The sequence below is a fragment of the Cygnus atratus genome, chromosome 1 (genome assembly GCF_013377495.2).
Source record: "Cygnus atratus isolate AKBS03 ecotype Queensland, Australia chromosome 1, CAtr_DNAZoo_HiC_assembly, whole genome shotgun sequence".
NCBI classification, from domain to species: Eukaryota; Metazoa; Chordata; class Aves; order Anseriformes; family Anatidae; genus Cygnus; species Cygnus atratus.
In genome coordinates, this window is record NC_066362.1 from 179545387 (window position 1) to 179564348 (window position 18962).

General features: G+C 39.2%; 1 protein-coding gene across 1 annotated transcript in view; it reads left to right on the plus strand.

Annotated features, from left to right (window-relative positions):
- Positions 1-18962, plus strand: part of RB1 (RB transcriptional corepressor 1) — an 84627-nt gene that overhangs the window by 23770 nt on the left and 41895 nt on the right. Inside the window, exons 12-17 of the mRNA XM_035553446.2 lie at positions 3576-3663; positions 4315-4431; positions 5160-5216; positions 5294-5325; positions 5406-5482; positions 5689-5891. Of these exons, the coding sequence (XP_035409339.1) occupies positions 3576-3663; positions 4315-4431; positions 5160-5216; positions 5294-5325; positions 5406-5482; positions 5689-5891 (574 nt within the window). The remainder of the gene's footprint in view (positions 1-3575; positions 3664-4314; positions 4432-5159; positions 5217-5293; positions 5326-5405; positions 5483-5688; positions 5892-18962) is intronic.

An 18962-nucleotide genomic window follows, 5' to 3' on the forward strand; every position in this document is an offset into this window, starting at 1 on the left:
AAAAGGGAGGGGGAAAGGGAAAACTAAACAAAACAAGTAAAGGCTATGTGGAAGTGCAGAGGAAAGAAATTACTCTCTACTTCCCACCAATGAGCGATGCTTGACCACGTCCTTGAAGCAGGGCCTCAATGCATGTAGCTGGTATTTGGGAGGAGGACAGATGTTTTCACAACGAGAGCCCACCCCTCCCCTCTTCCTCCTTTTTCCACCTTTTATTGCTGAGTGTGACATCATATGGTATGGAATATCTCTTTGGTTTAGGTCAGCTGCCCTGGTGATGTTTCTTTTCTCACATCTTTGCCCACCCCTAGGGGAGTTAGAGAGAGTCCTGATGCTGTGCCAGCACTGCTCAGCAGCAGACACAACACAGGTGTGATACCATTGCTGTTTTAGCTACGAGTGCAGAGCACAGCACTGTATGGGCTGCTGCAGGGAAAGTTAACATCCCAGCCTGACCCAGTACAGCCAGGCTTAATGAAATTGGACAGTGAAGTTTGTTTTCCATGCTTGCTATGTAAATGCCTTTTTGTTTTAGCATTTTGTAGAGGTGAAAATTTGAAGTATTATGCTTAATTACTACTTCCATTTTTTCAAATGAGTAAAAATTATTTTAATTTTTAAAATGCCTCTACTGTGTCTATATGCTTGTGAAAGAATGAAATGGACTCTGGGCTTGTGCATCCACTACAAAACCTACTAAATAGTGCGTGTAGAAATTTGTTTTTTAGCCAACTAAGCAGTAAGGTTCTGAAAAGGTTAATAAATACTGAATGGAGGCGTGCAGCTGAGATTAGATACTGATCAGTGCACAGAAGAACTTTTAATTGCCTGTGACTGTGAAAGGCTTTATTTGTTTGCCTTTATGGTGCCTTTTAATTTTACACTTCCAGTCTTCAGCTGCTAGTGATGCTTTTTTTTAGCCATATAGGCAACAGCTTGGCTGGTGGTTCCCTGACTAAATGTGTGATATCAGGATCTAGACCATCTATAACTTGAAATGTATTTAACAAGAAGGTCATTGACAACAAATCTTGTTTTTTCCACAAACTGGCAGCTTGTTGCTGCCACTTCTTGGTTGTACTGGCATTAAGAAAACAACTCTAACACTGTGAAAGATGCTTGATTAAAACTCTTGATGTGGAAGTCTTTATTAATAAAGTCCAGGAGTAGCAAGCTTCCACACTGCTAAAAATTTGAAATGTGCTAAAATAACTCCGAGGAGTTCTAGTGAGAGATTCAGATTCTCTCCATCCAGACTGCGGGACTTCTCTGAGTCTTCCAAAATTGCTGCCGTTTGAGATAGCCCAAGTAGTTTATTGTTCAATAGGAATGACTTTGGCTGTAGCAACTGTTTTTCATATAGCACAGAGCTGTCACTAGATGGCAGTAAACCTTTGATCACCAATGCAGAGTATAAAGTGTATTGCTAACTCCTTGCATTAAGTAGATCCCCTTACAGGTTATGATGAAAGCACTAGACTTAATACTTGGAGGTTTTTTTAATGTTTTCTTACTGTAGCTAGATGTTTAGGATCTGCTCTTAAGCCCCCTGAAATTGGTGAGAATATAATCATTTTCATCAGTGGTTTTCTATCTGGTCCATTACATAAAATTCAGATAAAACCAGTAGATAAAATAGGTGTAAGTACTAGTTCAGAGCACCATAATTATGGATTGTGTGTTTTCATTCAATTTTTTCAATTGTCTTCAAGCTTTTTATTATCATTAGTAGAATTTCTGTTAGAAGTGCTTTTCCCAAGCCTTCTGAAAAATAGATTAGAGAATGTGTCTTTGGACTATACAGTTATAATGACTAAACGTTTTTTCTTTGTCCACTTATTTTTTTGAGTGATACAAGCCAAACTGAGGTTAAACAGTGCAGAAATTCAATAAAAAAAATTCAGAAAATAGCTATACCACTTGAGGAATCAAACTTTTTTAGATGTTAAGTGAAAAATCATTACAATAATCTTCCTAAAAGAATAGAAGCTTAATGGTATTGCGTAACACAGAACTTGAAATAAACCAGTCTATATAATTATTCATGGAGGTAATGGATACCATGGTTCTGTATGTATGTGTGAACAACAAAGGCAGAACAATACATCATGTCCCCAAAAGTTGGAAATGTGGACTGTTAGGTACTAGCTTGTGCACTTATCTTCTTGTCCTGTATGGCAAGATCTTTGTTCTTATTTTCCCACATACAGATATTTCAGTCACCTCCTGGATAATATGTGCAATTTGAGAAAATGCTGTGCTCTGTTATCTTAGAATACTGATCCTTCTGAAAGTCATGAAAAATGTTTGTCATCAGGAGTTCAGTTTTAAAAGATAAATTGAAAAATGCTATTTTTCAGAGAAATACCCTAACAAGATACTTAATCTGTCAAATAAACAAGATCCTATGCATTTGTCTTAAGAATAATTCTTCAAACTATAGCTCTTCTGAAATACTGATGTTACTTGGGTTACTTTAGTAAGTTAACTTCTTAACTTTTTAGAAAAAGGCATTGGATATAAATCAATGGATGTTGAATATGGTTTTGAATCTCTTTTTAGCAAGAATCTTTGAAGCATTATGTATATATGCAGATGGTTTTGATGCCTCTTTAATTTTTCTCTGCTAATTAACTGTAAAAAAAAAAGCCAGTAAGATTATACATGGAGGCATAGTTCAATATTTCAATATATCCCACTTCACAAAATGTAATACATATATTTTTGTTCTTCTACTTCTCATCTAGGCAATAAAGAATTATTGTTCTTCCTTTCTAAGGAGATACTACTTATAATTCTCAGGAACACTGAAAAATTGCTTTAATGTCTGCATCTTCTTCTTCATCTGTAACAGTTTAAAAATTAAGGATCTTAAATGCAAAAATCTTCCAACCTAGCTGCAGATACAGAAGGTAGAACTAGGATTTCAGCAAATTACAGCCTTCCTATTGGAAGTAGAAGAGACTTAATAAAAATTTTTAAAATCTTTAACTCAAGTTTTCATGTGACTTCTTGGTTTAGACCCAGGGTGGGAGAAGACCTTCTCATGCTATTACTAATGGGAACATTGGCAGCTCTACTTCTGAAAAATGTGGCTTTTCTTTTAAGCATTTATGTTAAAAAGACTATCATCTTGTGAATGGATATCAAGTGCCACACTTCAGTACATTTTTCTTACTATACTTGCGATCACAAGATTTGAAGCAAAGCTGTTTTCATTCACCAGTCTTTTTTTTACAAAAGCCAAATAATTTTTTGTTAGGTTTTTGCTTAATTTAACTGAGTATTTTCATATACAGGGATTGCAATTCCACCTTATTGCTTTTAGAAGTGCTCGTTATTCATTATTTAGATCGTTTGGTTGCTTACTTATGGATTGTAATCATTCTAATAATGCGAGAATTAGATGAATCAGGTTATTAGAATTCACAGTGATTAACACAGTACAACAGATACCTTCCCAGAAGGTTGTTTGATAACTGAGTTGAGAACTGAAATCAAACTTTCTTGTTTGCAGAAGTGCTGTTCAGTTTCTGGAAACTGAGTCAACCTCAATGCTTTTTATTTTTTTCCAGAGCTGCAATGAATACAATTCAGCAATTGATGATGATTTTAAACTCAGCAACTGATAAACCATCAGATACCCTTATCACGTATTTCAATGTAAGTGAAGTGACTTGATGAAACATTTGTGAAGGATTGTTAGAATTATCACACAATTAAAACTTATTCATAGAGATCTGACATGCGTGTTCTGGTAACTCTTTTAGTAACACACACTTTGGAAGATGCACATTTTCATTGGGATGGTTTAAATGTATTTACTCCTAAACTCCTAACTTAGAAAGTATTTCTATCTATCTGATCTGTACTGGGAGACTGTAAGTACTTAAATCTGTCTGTTACTGTGCTAATGGTTTATACATCAGATGGAAAAATAAAGGGGTATAAAGGAGACATAGGAAGAGAAGAGGGATGTGTTCACAGAGGATCTCTTGTGTCCATATTCAGCAATTTAACCGTACTTAAAACTTGAAAGACATTAACATAGTTGGTAGTACTCATATTACTAGTACTAGCTGCAGCTTAGATGCGTGTGAGAAATGAAGTTGTAGTTACTGGGAGTTGTTGAACATCATGTATATGTTGTATATTCCATCTTTTTAAATAGTCCACTCCGATTTATGCTGATGACATGATTAAGAGATGTTACAAAGTGATGCAGGACTCATTTGATTAAGTCGTTAAAATGTTTTTGAAGTAAAATATCCTTTCCTTGCTGCCTCTTCTGCCTTCCTTCCCGTCCTCCACTAGAATTGCACAGTGAACCCTAAAGATAGTATCCTGAAAAGAGTGGAAAGTCTTGGCCACGTCTTCAAAAAGAAATTTGCTGAAGCAGTTGGACAGGGATGTGCTGAGATTGGCTCACAGGTAACTAGCGTTTTGTTTGAGTATTACTCATCTGAACTCTATTCCTACTAGCTAGTGTGAGAGCTGACATAATGACTGTCCTCCTTCAGTGAAGATTAATAATGTCAGGAAGCAACAATACTCTCTTCAACTTGAGGAAAGGATGTGTTTTTTTTCTAATGCTCTGTAAAGATATTTAACAAGTGATTTTTATTATTTAAGGAGCAATAGGAGCTGGGTGGGGGAGTATACTAGAAGCACTTTAATGAAGAATAAGAAAATTGCTGGGCATAATGCATTTAGTGAAAGGTATACTTGCATTCATTATGGTAACTTAGCCTAAAACTATGCAAAGTGTGACTTGCTTCCTTATAAAATCAGTAGGCCAGCCATGCTTTTTACAAGAATTTTTGGAAAGCAAATACAACCAAGTTTGTACTCTATAGCCTTCTGTCTGTCAGCACTGCTTTTTCTCCTGTAGGCCATGACTTGACATAAACATGGATTGGTCTTCATGTGGTTGAGGTGGTCACAAACCCTAGTGGCCTTTGATGCCTTTCCAGTACTACTGACAATTAGAGATGAGGAGAATGAGATCTTTATAGTATCCCTTCCAAAAAAACCCAAACCAACCAAACAAAACTACAAAACAAAAAGGGAAAAAATAAGAATGTTCTAAATCAATAAAATATGAGTCTGCCTGATGCAGTTTGAAGAACTAATTGTAATATTTTTTTCTTCTTTAATAGAGATATATACTTGGGGTACGGCTGTATTACAGAGTGATGGAGTCTATGCTAAAGTTGGTAAGTTTAGTACTTGTAACTTGGTATCGCATTTTTGAATTCCAAAAAGAATCACAAGCCTGATTTATGCATTTCAGGAAGAAGAGCGCCTTTCAGTGCACAATTTTAGGTATGTGCCCATAACTCATTATTATTATCCGCTATTTTAGTGTTAAGGCAAGTAGTAATGACTTGTTTTTTTTCCCTCAGCAAACTGCTGAATGATAACATCTTCCACACATCTCTTCTGGCATGTGCTCTTGAAGTTGTCATGGCTACGTATGTCAGTAAGTTGAATCTAAAGTGCCAAAGAACATTTTTACTTATTAATAGTTTTTGCTATTTGTTCTAATACATAAAATACAGTAAATAGCAAGAAAACGGTGGTTGCCGAAATTTCCAAACTGGCAATGATTCAATAAACACAAAAAAGGAGATACAACAGAAATAAGAATGTAGCACTCTTGATAATGCTAATCTGTCTTCCTTGTAGGAACTGCTTCACAAAGTGATGGCAGCAGTGCTGAAACAGACTTGTCTTTCCCGTGGATTCTCAATGTATTTGATTTAAAAGCTTTTGACTTCTACAAGGTGATTGAAAGCTTTATTAAAGCTGAGCCGAGCCTAACAAGGGACATGATAAAGCATCTAGAACGCTGTGAACATCGCATTATGGAATCTCTTGCTTGGCAATCTGTAAGTAATGCTTTCAAGTAGTATTTACACTTGTATAATGTGTATTTAGAAAAAAAAATCACATGACTCTATAAATAAGTCGTGGTCTTGCTGAGATGTAATTTTTCTCGTAATACAAGAGCTAAACAAGTTTAGTCTTGACATGTCTTCAGGTTTTGGAAAAAAGGTTATATCAGAGAAAGTGACAGAGCTTTTCTGATAGTTTTTCTCATTTCCATGATCGTAATCCAACATCTCTTACCAGTCTGCTGTGGATATGAAGGGTAATATTCTTAAATGCTATCTTGGTGCCAATGGCAATGCAATGCATTCTGTGCTTTTATATGCATGCTATTGTTTTATCCAGTTTTAATTCCTACTTGACATGGGGGTCTTAGTTCTGTGCCTCTGATGTGGTTGTTAATAGTACTTACAATTCTGATTCATGTTGTATTTGGCACTTCAATTTCTTTGGTATTTTTGAAGGCCATAAAAATCAGGCTGGCAGGTTGGGTTATGCTTCTGAGGCTGAATCTCAGTAAATCAACCACTGTCTCTTTATACTGTGTGTTACTTTTAAACCAAAAATATGCTATTAATGTGACAAAACAGGAGACTATAAAGACTACTAATTTTGACCAGAAAGCATAGTGACTGTGTAAAAATCCATCTAGTACCTTAAAGTTCTGGGAAGTCTAAAAGAACACAATGCCTTATCCGATATGATACTCCAGTTGTGAAGCAAATTTGTGTATGGTTTTGTTCTGTGGTATGACTTAAGCTTGAAAAGCTAACAACTTTCTCGTACTGGTGATATTTTACCAGGCTGTGGGCTCCTGCTCTCATGAACAGAGACTGCATCATTGTGTCAGAGCCACAGGAGCTGCATCTTGGGCTCAGGTTCCTAGCTCAGGAGAAGCACACTGGCCTCAGCATTATAAGGAAATAATTACCATGCTTCAAGCTGAATCTTTGACCTCCTTATGTCAAGCAGCTTGTTTTGCTTGATTTCCATTGCCAACAGTGTCAATGGGCATGAGTCAGGCAGCTCTCTGAATGTGTCATGTTAAGGTGGTGACCTTTGCGTTAGCAGACTCAAACTTGTGGATTTGGCTTCGTGCTCATCACCCCAGCATTGCATGTGCCCCAGAACTCCTGGTGCTGTGCTACAGCTGATATACCAGTGTAATATTTCTTCCTCTGTAACGTTTTTGCACATTTATATAATCTCTTAAAGAAATACACATGGCCTCTCCACTGCTGTACAAATTTCATCATAGTTTGGCTTTTCTTTGAAAGAGACTGCCTGAAAGCACTTGAAGGCTGAGAGTCTTGTACGAGAGCTTACAGCAACAGGGAAGATGAAGCAGATTGCTTGAACTCTTCTTGAAATGTTTAAAGAGTGTTTGTTTCAGAATTTTATCCTTTGGAGGACAAAGGCAGAGCAGAAATTAGCTTCTGCTACCTAATGCAAACCAGTTTGTCAGCTTACTGATCAGCAACAAGCCTTTACCTACCAATTTCTACCTAGGAACAACATGCAGATAATTTGATCTGGACTTGGGCTTTCAGACTAGAAAATCCAAAGCATTGTGTTTTTAATAATTACAGGTATAATTGAAGTCTTTTGTTAAATTACAACATCAGCAACAAGCACAAGATTACTTCAAGTTTTCTGAATGCCCTATTTGAATGTTCGAGGTGTTTCTTTGATGTATTCAATCCATCTTTGAGTTACCAGAGGTGTGTTTGGCACTGTTTTGGGGTGACTTATGCGGTTTGTTTCAGTGGTTGCCAGTAGGCGTCTGTGAAACAGTATTTCAAAAAGTACTTGTTTTGTTCCCTTCCCACACGTGCTTGGCCTCTATTAAAAAACAGGGCTTAGAAAAGAGCTTGCAGGTAGTACGGGAGGGGATAAATACAAAGAAACATGCAGTACATGTAGCCAGGTGCCCTTCTACTTTGCTGTCCTCTGTCATATCTCCTCTGGATCACCAGGAGCTCAGGATGCTCAGTCCACAGTCTCCTGTTGTCCCTCCTTGTTGCTGGCAGGCTCATCACTAGAGGGCACAGCAAGGCTCTCAAAAGCTGAGGGAAGCTGGTGCTGGCAACCAGCTATGGGCTGGTTGCAACAGGAGTGTGCAGGTATCTCGTGACTTCGTGTTGGTCTCCGTTGCCTCCTTGTAGGACTTCCGCAGTTACCTACTTTCCACCCAGCATTGCTGTCCATCCCTGTCTTCCTCATCCATTGTAATTTGAATAAACAGTTTAATTCTTGCAGGTATTCTGTAGCTTAAAGGGAACTAAAATTTTCAATATGGTTCAAAGAATACTCTCTGCTTTAGCATTTGTTAGTGTTATGAAGAGTACAAAAAAAAGGTGAGTACCTGAACCCTGTTTGGTGCTACAGCTGCACATAAGGGGAAAGGCTGCAAGTTTTAACCAGCCTACACATACAAGCAACCTTTTGAGCAACCTGGTCTGGTGGAAGGTATGGCAGGAGCTTGGAACTAGACTTTCTTTAAGGTCCCTTCCAATCCGAACCATTCTGTGATTCTGTAACCGGGAGAGTGGTGGCTCAGGGGACCAGAAGTAGTGAAATGCCAGTGTTGACAAAAGGCTCTTTACCCAGAGGGTGGTCAGGCACTGGGACAGGCTCCCCAGGGCAGTGGTCATGGAGTTCAAGAAGTGTTTGGACAACGCTCTCAGACACATGGTCCGATTTTTTTGGGTGGTCTTGTGTGGAGCCAGGGATTGGACTCGATCCTTGTGGGTCCCTTCCACCTTGGGGTATCCTGTGATTCTAGTATGAAAAGTGTAATTCTTAGCCTAAGTGTAACCTCTTTAACCTAAAGTTTCTCTAACATACTTAATGTATTTTTTTAAGAAGTGTTACACTCTGAAGAAGTGTGTATCATGCAAAAAAAACTAATTTTGTGTTTTCATCTAGTTCTTTTCCCCAGAGGTGAAACAATCCATTACAAGGTTTGTCTGCTCTTCGGGAAGTCAGGTGTATTGTCTGTGTTTATCCGATCTTTCCTCATTTTCCTGATCGCTTTTGGAAGCGAGATTTTTGGATGCGAGATTTGAAGGGACAGAAATTGAACAGAGAATAGCTGAATTTATTGTAGTTTTACTTGTCACAGAGCTCTTATGAGGAAAAAACGCCTTGCATAATTTCTCTGAAGAAAAATCTGAAGAGCCCATCTGACCTTTATCTGACTTTGGAAGCTGTATTGAATGAATGTGAAAGATTGTTTCTTACTGGTGTTCGAAGATAATAAATCACTCCTTTGCTAGCTATTGAGAGTATGTTTATTGCTTTTTGCATTGCTAGCTGATTTAGTCATCTGTACTTCAGGAAGCAGATGATACTTTTCTAGGTCATCCTTTCCTTTAACTGTGGTGGTTTTGCCCTGCTGGGCAACTGAACTCCACCAGAACTGTGCTCTCACTCCCCCTCCTCAGAAGAGTGGGCGAAGAAAATATGCTGGAAAGAAAGAAAAAAAAACAAAACAAAACTCATCTGTTTAGATAAGGATAATTTAATTAGAGGGAAAAGGAAGAAGGGAGATAAAAACAAGGAAAGCTGTGCAGAAGCACAGAAAAAAAGAAATACTCTTTACTTTCCATCAACGAGCAATGTTGCAGACTATGAAGATCAATTTGGAATACATTACTAACACTACATATTTTCATTCATTAAGTAAAAGAACACCATACTATCTATACATCTATATTTAACTTTGGAGTATTTGCTTCATTTCGGTAAAGTATTTAAGGCACCATTTTAATTTGATAACTTCAATTAAAGGGACTAAAATTACTTCAAAAAATAAAGGCATCTGTAGTCACTGATTCATTTTTATCATGTCTACATAAATATAATTTAAACGTTGGAACAGATCAAGCCCATTTCCTATGAAATGGGGATAGCCTGTCGTCTGCCAGCCCAGGAGTTCACACTCAGCCTTTTTTTTTTTTGTCAAACTGGTCTCTCTAATAGCCAGTCAGGAATTATTTTGAATATCTTAGATGAAGGTTACGTGAAAACATTCACAATTCTTTGAGTTTCCCTTAGTGAAAGCCTGGTCAGCTGCTGTGCCATGTGTTGGGCTGAAGTATTGCTGCTCACTGCTCTACGTTGGGAAAGAACCAGGGAAGAGCAGGCTTTGAGTGCCAGTAAATCAAAGTCTGTCAGTTTTCACAGTCTATTTTAGGAGCAAAACCTCTGTACTATCTGAAATGTATCTCTGCAACTTTTTTTCCTGAGTTCTTGAAGAAAACATCAAGAAAATAAATACCTGTGGAGTGTCTGTCCTGTTATCCATACCTGCAAATTGTTCCAGTTGTGTTTCCCTGCCTCTCAGCCACAAAGTGGGAGGGCCAGGCAAGGCACTAGGTCTTTTTTATGCCTCTGCTTGGGGACTATGCTTCCTGTAAATGCCTTTGTACATCTACAGTAGGCAGAGTACAGACTGTACCTGTTTTACATCACATTATGACTTCAAGTATGCCAACTTTAGTGCATCCTCATGAGTAAGAGGAGTCCAAAGGGTAATCCACATATGACTGTGGCTTTAAAAGGTTACCTGGTAGCTTCTGTAGTTAACAGGGGTGGGAGCAGCTGCAACCCCACAGCACCCAGAAGGGAATGGGGAAGTACACTGGCTCTACCCCTGTGCGCTGGGCTGAATGGAGTTAATTCAGTCTTAGGTCTGCAAATTTGTGGTGATCTGGTCTGCTAGTTTTTTTTTTGTGGGTGTGTTTGTGTGAGAGACAAGTGACTGCGCTACAGGTGCAGTCACTCACTGCACTGGCTCACTCACTGTCTGTGTTGCTCTTTAGCACTTCCTGTCCTAATTGGTGTTTATATTTCCTTAAAGGAAGGAGGAGAGCCAATATTGACAGGTGTTACGATGTTGTAATGACTGATGCAAGATAAAGGTGTCTCTTCAAGGTCATTTCTCTTAATGGTTAAAGTACAGTCTGAAGAAAGCAAGTGTACTTTGCTTTATCCTAACCCCTTAGTCTGATCTTTAACTTCTTCCATGTAGCATTGTCTAAACTGTGCTCTGCAATGCTTCTCCTTTATCAATGCCTTCTCTGTGCTTTCTGTTGTCAATTAAACATTTGTGATGAGATCTGCAGTGCTGTTCTGTCATGTATCACTGATTGAACGTAACTCAATGTTTGCAACGCGTGTTTGTCAACTAAATATGTAGTTAATATTTGTGCTTGGCTGCCTCATCCCACAGCAGAGACTACTGTTGGTTTTAATTTATGCAGCTCGTTGTGGCAGAAATACCTTCCAGAAGAAAACAATGCGTTCCCAGAGAATATATTTACTGCACAAATATGACAAACTCCCTGAGCCGGAATAACAGCGGACCTTCTTTGATCATGCAGTAAGGAGGAAAACGTTAATTAAGCATGTCTAAGATTTCTTTAAACAGACAAGCTGTGTGGAGTTGCAGGTCAAGTACTCCTTAGTTTTTGGTGAAGCACAAGCTTAAGTGTAGCACCCTAGTTTTTGTACAAGGACGTGGTTATTGCGGAGCTCCCCATGCTCAAGTGCTTGCTGCCTGTTTCCTTGGATGCAGTGTACAATTTCAGGTTAGGTTTCTGTGCTCCCTGTAAGGAGGAATTAAACATCTAGGAGTGCAGGTTAGTATGTTGTCTGGTGGTATACGACCTTCCTGGAAGTGTTTTGTTAGGTTTGTCTGAAGTACTACATCTCTTTCGGAGGTAGGTGTCTACGTACAGTTAAGAAGCCCTCTGACTTAAGTGTCTCAAGACGTTGCCTTTAAAACTAGAAGTAGGAATGGTCATACCATCAACACATACAAAAGGTTACTGGGTAAGTCGTGTACTACTGTGTTAGAAGAATGACCCTAAAACTTTGCTGATAGGCAACCAAGCAAGGCCAGGTACCAAGGATTAGAGTTTGGGGCTGCATGTATGCTGACAGCCTGAAAGGGACAGTGGTTCAGGCTTTAGTACTGCCCAACAAATGTTTATTTGTTGTTGATGTGATCCCTGGCTCGTTTGGGCCTTTTTTGGTGCTCTTTGGGACAGTGCCTGGGCAAGGTGTGGGGCGTGATGCAGATCACGGACTATTTCCAACTGCTGCCGTGGATTAGTGGGCGAGGAAGCTCTAGCTGTGTGAGTGCAAGCCGTGCTTTGCTGCTTGCCCCCAAGGCCTTAGGACAGGCCGTGGCTCGTCGTGTGAACGGCTACAGATACAATCGTGGGCTCAGCCACAGGAGTGACTTCAGTGCTGGCAAGTGAGTCATCTCTCCTCTTACTTTCTCTCCTTCAGGCTCCGGGAGTCATACGTGTGGCTGCACAGCAGCTGGTTTCTCTTAACAAATCCAGCAGACGCTCTCTTTTCATGTCTACTGAACTTTGCCTTTCAAAGACCTTAGATATAGGAATCCTGAACTTGTGCTGTAGGCACAAGAAATGTTTGGCTTATCCAGACTGGCAGCACTTGCAGGCATGCTGACTGGCAGGAGATGGCCGACTTAAGGGAGCTTGACTGGTGTAACGGTAGGCACCTCATCAAATCTTGTGGGCTTCCCCTATCTGCTGCCACCTTTTGGATTTCAGGTGCCTCATACCCAGTCTCGGTGTCGATGTTGCTGTGGTCAGCGACTTATAACTTTGAATTTTCTGTCTTTTCTTAAAGGTCAGACTGCGTTAAGCATCACCAAATTATGCCATTGCGCGCACACTCTCCTTCTTAAAACGTTAGATTAGGAGGGTGCAGCTTTAATCTTAAAGGAGGAACTGAGAGTTGATTTGAGGTTTTCTGTCTACATACTAAATATATTTCTCTGGCGCATGCTCATGGTGCAAGAAGCGTGTGTGATCAGGTCACTGCCATTGCTGCTGGTTTGCGTGACAATGCTGAAGAATCACACCGGTTATGCTGCGTGTGCTTTTTTTGTCAGGGTTAAGAATTAGCCCTGACCCTTCATTTGTCACAACTGTGCCTGGAAAGCCTTCTAAATTACAGGTTTTAAAGCAAAAGCCAGCTTTTAAATTCCTGCCTTTACAATACTAAGCATGTTCTTAGAGGTCTGTAAGATGTTTGCTTTGTGTTTGTGTACATACCATATGGTAGCATATATATATATTTATATACTTTTTTAGCTTGGGCGTATGCATAAAAATCTTTTTAATAGATGCATAAATAAAATATATTTACATACACATGTAAAAGTGATTCTCTCACCTTTCTAGTGGCCTTTAGTAGGAATTTTACTGTGATTTTTGAGCCTCAAAACCTTTACCTGCCTTAGCAGCTGAAAGCACTCTGAAGAACCAGGAAGACTACTGAATGCTAGTCTTCACTCCAGCACCAGCACCTTGAAAATCTTCCCTGTCACTCCTATTTGTCATCAGGCCGACTCAAGCTGTTACCTGTGTTTGGGTGTTACCATCCTCCCAAATTCTCTAGGTTACTAGAAGAGAAACCAGACCACTTAAAGCAGAGGTCCTGCATTTTCTGCTTTTGTCTGTATTGGCGATGTGCTCACCTCCTGATAGGCACTGACAAAGGGTACAAACACTCACTAGGGTTGTAAGGTATTGGTTATGTATTAAGACTTACCTGTTTCAGTTATACCAAGGCAGCCCAACCCTTAGATGCTGTTTTGATTCAAGTACAGACATGACCAAAGGGATTACCTAAGACGCAGCAGCCCGGCAGCATTTTCATTTTGAGAAATCTGGATGCCATCCTTAAGTAAGGGTTTGTTCTCTACTTCATCTACTGCTTTAATATGTAGAGGTTCTCTTACTGGGGGCATACGAATCCTTCTTCGTTAGCCTTCAAAAGTTTGTGTTTAGGCTTGCTCTGTACTTAAGGGATAGCTGCACTTGGAGAAAGCTATTCATTCTGTTAATCTTAAGCAGGTGTTTTGTGATGGGATTATTAATTTTCTGAAGGTATCTCTCCCCACTCTATAAAGAGAGGAGAACATCAGTCTCAATGACCACCCTAAACTAGACGGATAACGTTAGCCCATTAAGGTTAGTAGAAATGAATCATCTGCTTAATCTTCATAACTGTTTGCCTTTCTGTTCAGCACGAAGGCCATGTTAACAAAACGTGGTTTGTTATGACGCCTGGCTTTGCTGTAGGTGGTGGTTGGGGTTGCGTTTCTCACTTACGGACACATGTGGTTTCTGTTTAAGCAGAGGCCTCTGACTTAGGTACTTGAACAAGCTGCGTACCCGTGTGGTTACAGAAGCCAGGGTAACAGCATGGTCTCTGCAGCTCTAGGTTTACAGCTGTACTGGTGAGCTGTTTGTAGCCTCTGACCTTTGCAAGCTACGTTGGTTGCAATACAAAGATACTTCACTGTATCTTGTCTGGTCCCAAGGTGGGTTTAGGCACAGAAATGGATCTTGATTAACACAATATCGTAGTTTTTAGCCTTTCTTCCCTTCAGGTTGCTCTGATGATCAGTAACATTTTAACAAACAATAGTGAAATGATTTTCTGGGAATTCTTGGTTTTTGATTTGTGGTGTTCTGTATTTTCGTGGCCACACCATGGCTGTAAGACTTCCATTTTCAGTCCTACTAGGTAGTATGAACTAAAAGCCTTTTGTTCAGCAGCATTGCGGTATCTGTACTACAAATACTTGTAGGGACTTTTAAAGGTTGCACATGAGGAAAAATATCTTAAAATTCAGGGATGGATATATATATATATATATATATATATATATATATATATCCAGGGAGCTTTACAGTTGTTTCCATTTGTGAAATATGTCTGGATTGGGGCGAACTTAGCGGAGCTGTCTCCTTAAATGCAAAAGTAAATAGTACATGGGTTAAATTCTGCAGCTGTATCCCTGGTGCTCCCGTCTTGGATAGGATTATGCTCTCTAACTTTGTAGTTTTGCAAGTCTTTGTAGTGAAACAACACTTGGCTTGCATGTTTTATGTGACCTGTGGTCCTCAACAGTTGTCAGAAGCTTACATTGCTCGTCCTTTCCTGACTATTATTTGAGCCATTCTGTAGTTAGCTTTTCTATGGAAGATAAAAGTTGTTTCCATTGGTAAGCAAAGTTGGGTGTTGAAGAAACGTTCAAATGAGTTTTTTAGTTATGTGCTTGGCTTTTAAGCTCTCAAGGGGCTAACAGGATCCTGTCCAACCCCAACCACCAAATTATGTACCATTAGAAGTGGGTATTCTTTCCACCTGTTGGATTTTCTTTAAGTTACTGCATGTATACATGAATGTTTGGTTTTTTCACTTAACCACGCACAGGTACATGTGAAACATGGCATGAAGATGCAGTAGATACCACAGTGGAAATGTTAAAGAAACTTTAAATAACTTGTGTAAATGAGCAAACAAAATGTTTTGGAATTTGATTTTATTAATGAAAGATATTTTTACTCAGGCTAAAAATGCAGATATTCCTATACTTTATCTCTATTCTCAATTTATTGTCATGTTTTGCTGTGAATTTAACTAACTTGTCTATTAGGAGATATTCAGAGCTCTGTACAATTCATTACTTAATGAAAACATCAGAGCTTCCATTATAGATAGATTTAACTTAAGTCAAACATAGTTCTTGATGCTGTGATGAATGGTAAATTACTCCACTATCACTCCTTAGCAACCTGGATTTTTTTCCCAATTTTTATTACATTAATATTTCTTCTTATAAAGAGCTTGCAAGGGCAAACTTCCAAAAATCAATAGATCTAATGTGGCATAATTTTACAGGAGGTGGAGACTTGCGACTAACATGGACAATTGACTTCCTATTAAAAAGAAGCAATTTTTGCGGAATTTAACTGAAAAGCAGAAGAGTGGGCCTGGCACAGTTGTTTTCACATGAAGTACACTTGATTCTGTTCCCAATATAATGGCATTAATTTCTGGTACCTCCTGTTACTAGCATTGTTGTTTAAGACTTTTTCTTCAGGGCAGCAACTCACTATTTACAAAGGATGAAGGTAGGGAATGTCTTAAAGCTGTGTGTGTGGGAAGTTATCCTTCAAAAGAATTGCTTGTGGATAAAAAGCTGGGAACTTATCACTAAAGGCCTTCCTTTGTTATTCCTTGTGCTTTGATTTTTGTGCTTAAAATAAGTTTTTGTTAAATAGAAAAAAAATCTCAATTCTCAGTTCTGGAATTTTCACTTTTCCAACAAAATGGTGGGTTTTATAGTAAAAACAGATGATTGCAGGGTGTATTTTCTTTTTGTTTTTAATTTTGTGATAAGCTCAGCTTTCTTTCAGGAAAAACAGAGCTTGTTTTATAAGCAATTGTGTAACAGGAACTGGGGGTGGGAGGGAGATGATAAATGTGAAAGGCTACGCAGTGCTTTGGTGTCAAAGCAGAGAGGTTTGTTCTAGTCTAATTCTGACTTGCAGAGGTACTAGACTGCAAGCATGGCTTTCTAACTCTGCACCTTTCTTTAATGAGCTCTCTTGAGTGTGTTCTGAAAACGTGCTAACTCAGTGATTGCCAATTGTATTTATACTGAAGTTTTTATCAGCACTCTGATAACTGGATAATTAAATGCAGCTCAGGCATTTATAACTCTTAGATTTTTCTAATTTACATTTTGCATTAGCTTTCAAATGTATCCTCTTGCATTTTGTCAGTGATGCTTAAATACCAGTAACACTGTGTAAATAATGATACCCTGGTAGGGTGCTAGGACCCTATAATATATTTACTGCTGGAAAAGTATGAAGGAATTGCTTTTCACTAACAGGACTCCTGAAAACTAACTTGGAAGAATGCATAATGCCAGGATTTACCATGCTCACGTGGGACTTTTAAAATGACCAGCCTCGAAATGGCCCTCGCTGGTTTCACTGTGATTTTACAGGAGTACTTTGTGTAATTCTGAAGATCTTATTTTTGGCTGTGATGCTGGTTGAAGTTGCGAATGAAAACCGCTTGTCATTTGCTAGAGCTGACAGAGGACTAGTGTAAGAGGAGTGATGCAGAAGGGCGGTATGGCAATCAAATGCTCCTTGCCTCTTCCAAAGGAGGCGATAATGAAGCCAGTGGATTTAATACAAAGGGTTTTTAGTTTGGTTTGTTTCCTACCGCATATACACAAGGTGAACATTTTGCTGCAGTGTTGTGGATGTTAAAAGCTGACAAGTTCAAAGGGAGGCAGGACAAGCTCATAGAAGAAAAATGTTCGTGTTACTGAACAAACAAACACATCTGACCTAGAAAGTCTGAGATGCAAGTGATGAAGAGGGGAAGCTGTGCATGCCCCTCCTGCTGTTATCTTCTTCCCCAGACATCCAGCTTTGGCCACTGTTGGAGGAGCACGACTGTGGATTAGGTGCATGTCTGGGCTTTGACCCAGTACAGCCATTCCTATCTTCTGCTTGCTCTAACGAGCTTTTTCCAGCTGCATTTCTATAACTGAAGTTACCTAAGAAATAAAAGGCTGGATGTTGATTCCAGTTACAGATTTCTTGCTTCCTGATGAATCTGTTTTTAAGCCCTTCTAGATTAAAAATATAAATAAATCTGACTTGGTATTGGTCCTACATTTCTTTGAATGTCCAAGATGTGTATACCAAAGGAGACAAATTTTTACACTTAGTCTGTTCCTCGGAAAGCCAGAAATTCAGATTTCAAGCTGAATATTAAGTTTAAAAGGGGAAATCTCTTTGTTTCTTTTTTTTTTTGAAATAATAAGTTGAAGTAAATCAGATTTCTGATAGGAGACTTTTTTTCCATGTCTTTTGGAGCAGATTGTTCATTATGTAGTGAGCAGCTGCTGCCTGCCTTTTCTGATCCACAAAGACTTGAAGTTAACTAAATTTTCACTACTTTTATTATCCTGGTAAGTAGGTAGTATCTGCACTCTGTAGATGAAGTAACTAGAGTACAAAGAAGAAATCTGCAAGTTACAGTCTTAAAAAAAATGAACTCTAAACCTCTGCATAGCCATATGAGTAAAAATAATGCACTTCTAGCACGTACTGGATGCAGTGTATTGTCAGATGCTCAGGAGCTCTGACATTAAGACATTTTTGTTTAAGATGCCAAGGCACAATTAGCTTAACTCCTCATCTAGATTTAAATATTGGCATTAGCTGTTGCCAGGGACAGCAGAGTTGGTATCAAAAGCAGGATTAGACTGAAGGAGTGCAGCTGTTCAGGAGAGTGGAAGTGTTGCTCCATCCATGGCTCTCCAGGTTAATCTCCTTGCAGAGCTGTAAAACAAGGAGAAAACCTCATCCAGTCCTGATGAGCTTGTAGTTTGGTTTTATATCAGCTTTTTCTGGGAGGTACAGGTTTGCTTCCCTTCTTCTGAATTGCTCAGATCAGGAATTTCTCAAGTCACAGAAGAGGAACATCTGTAATTCAGAGAATCTGTTTTTTCTTTTCCTGCGGCAAGAGTGAAGTATATCTGGTAATTAAAAATTCAAAGCCTTTTCACACAGTTTTGAGGTAGCAGGCCGTTAGCTGATGGGAAAGCTGCTGTGCTGTGCTAGGGCAAAAAGCAGAAGCTACTGCCCTGGAGAGCGAGTGCAAGGCAGAAAAAACCACTCTTCATGCTTCCCTAGGCTTTCTGAACTAAGAGGAAAGTCTGGTTCAAAGGGCAGCACCCAAACACAGTACTTTCATCATCTTGTTCTGCTTTTAAGTCCAGTGATTTTTTTGGGGGTAGTTTTGTAATCTCAGCAGGAGCAGCTTCCTTCTACCAGGGTGAGGCTCCAGTGGTGCTCGTGGCTGCAGTGCAGGGATGCTACTGGACAGGGTGTCACTGCCATGCGTGGCATGAGCCATAGTCTAGACATGGAGCCCAAGAGCTTTAAAGCCTTTGGAGGGGATCAGGAAGGAGATGATTAAATGCCATTCACCCTCAAAACAAACTAGCTCTGTATAAAATTCAACTCCTCATCATACTTCTTGCTGTGTGCTTGTGGTGTCAGTGCTGGCACCTGGGCAGTCATCCCTGTCATTGATGGTAGATGCTTCCACGCGGTTGTTGAAATGCAGCATCTCTTCTCAGAACAACTAAGAAAGGAAACGCTGAAGTTTATCAAGTATGTGAAGGATATAAAACTGAC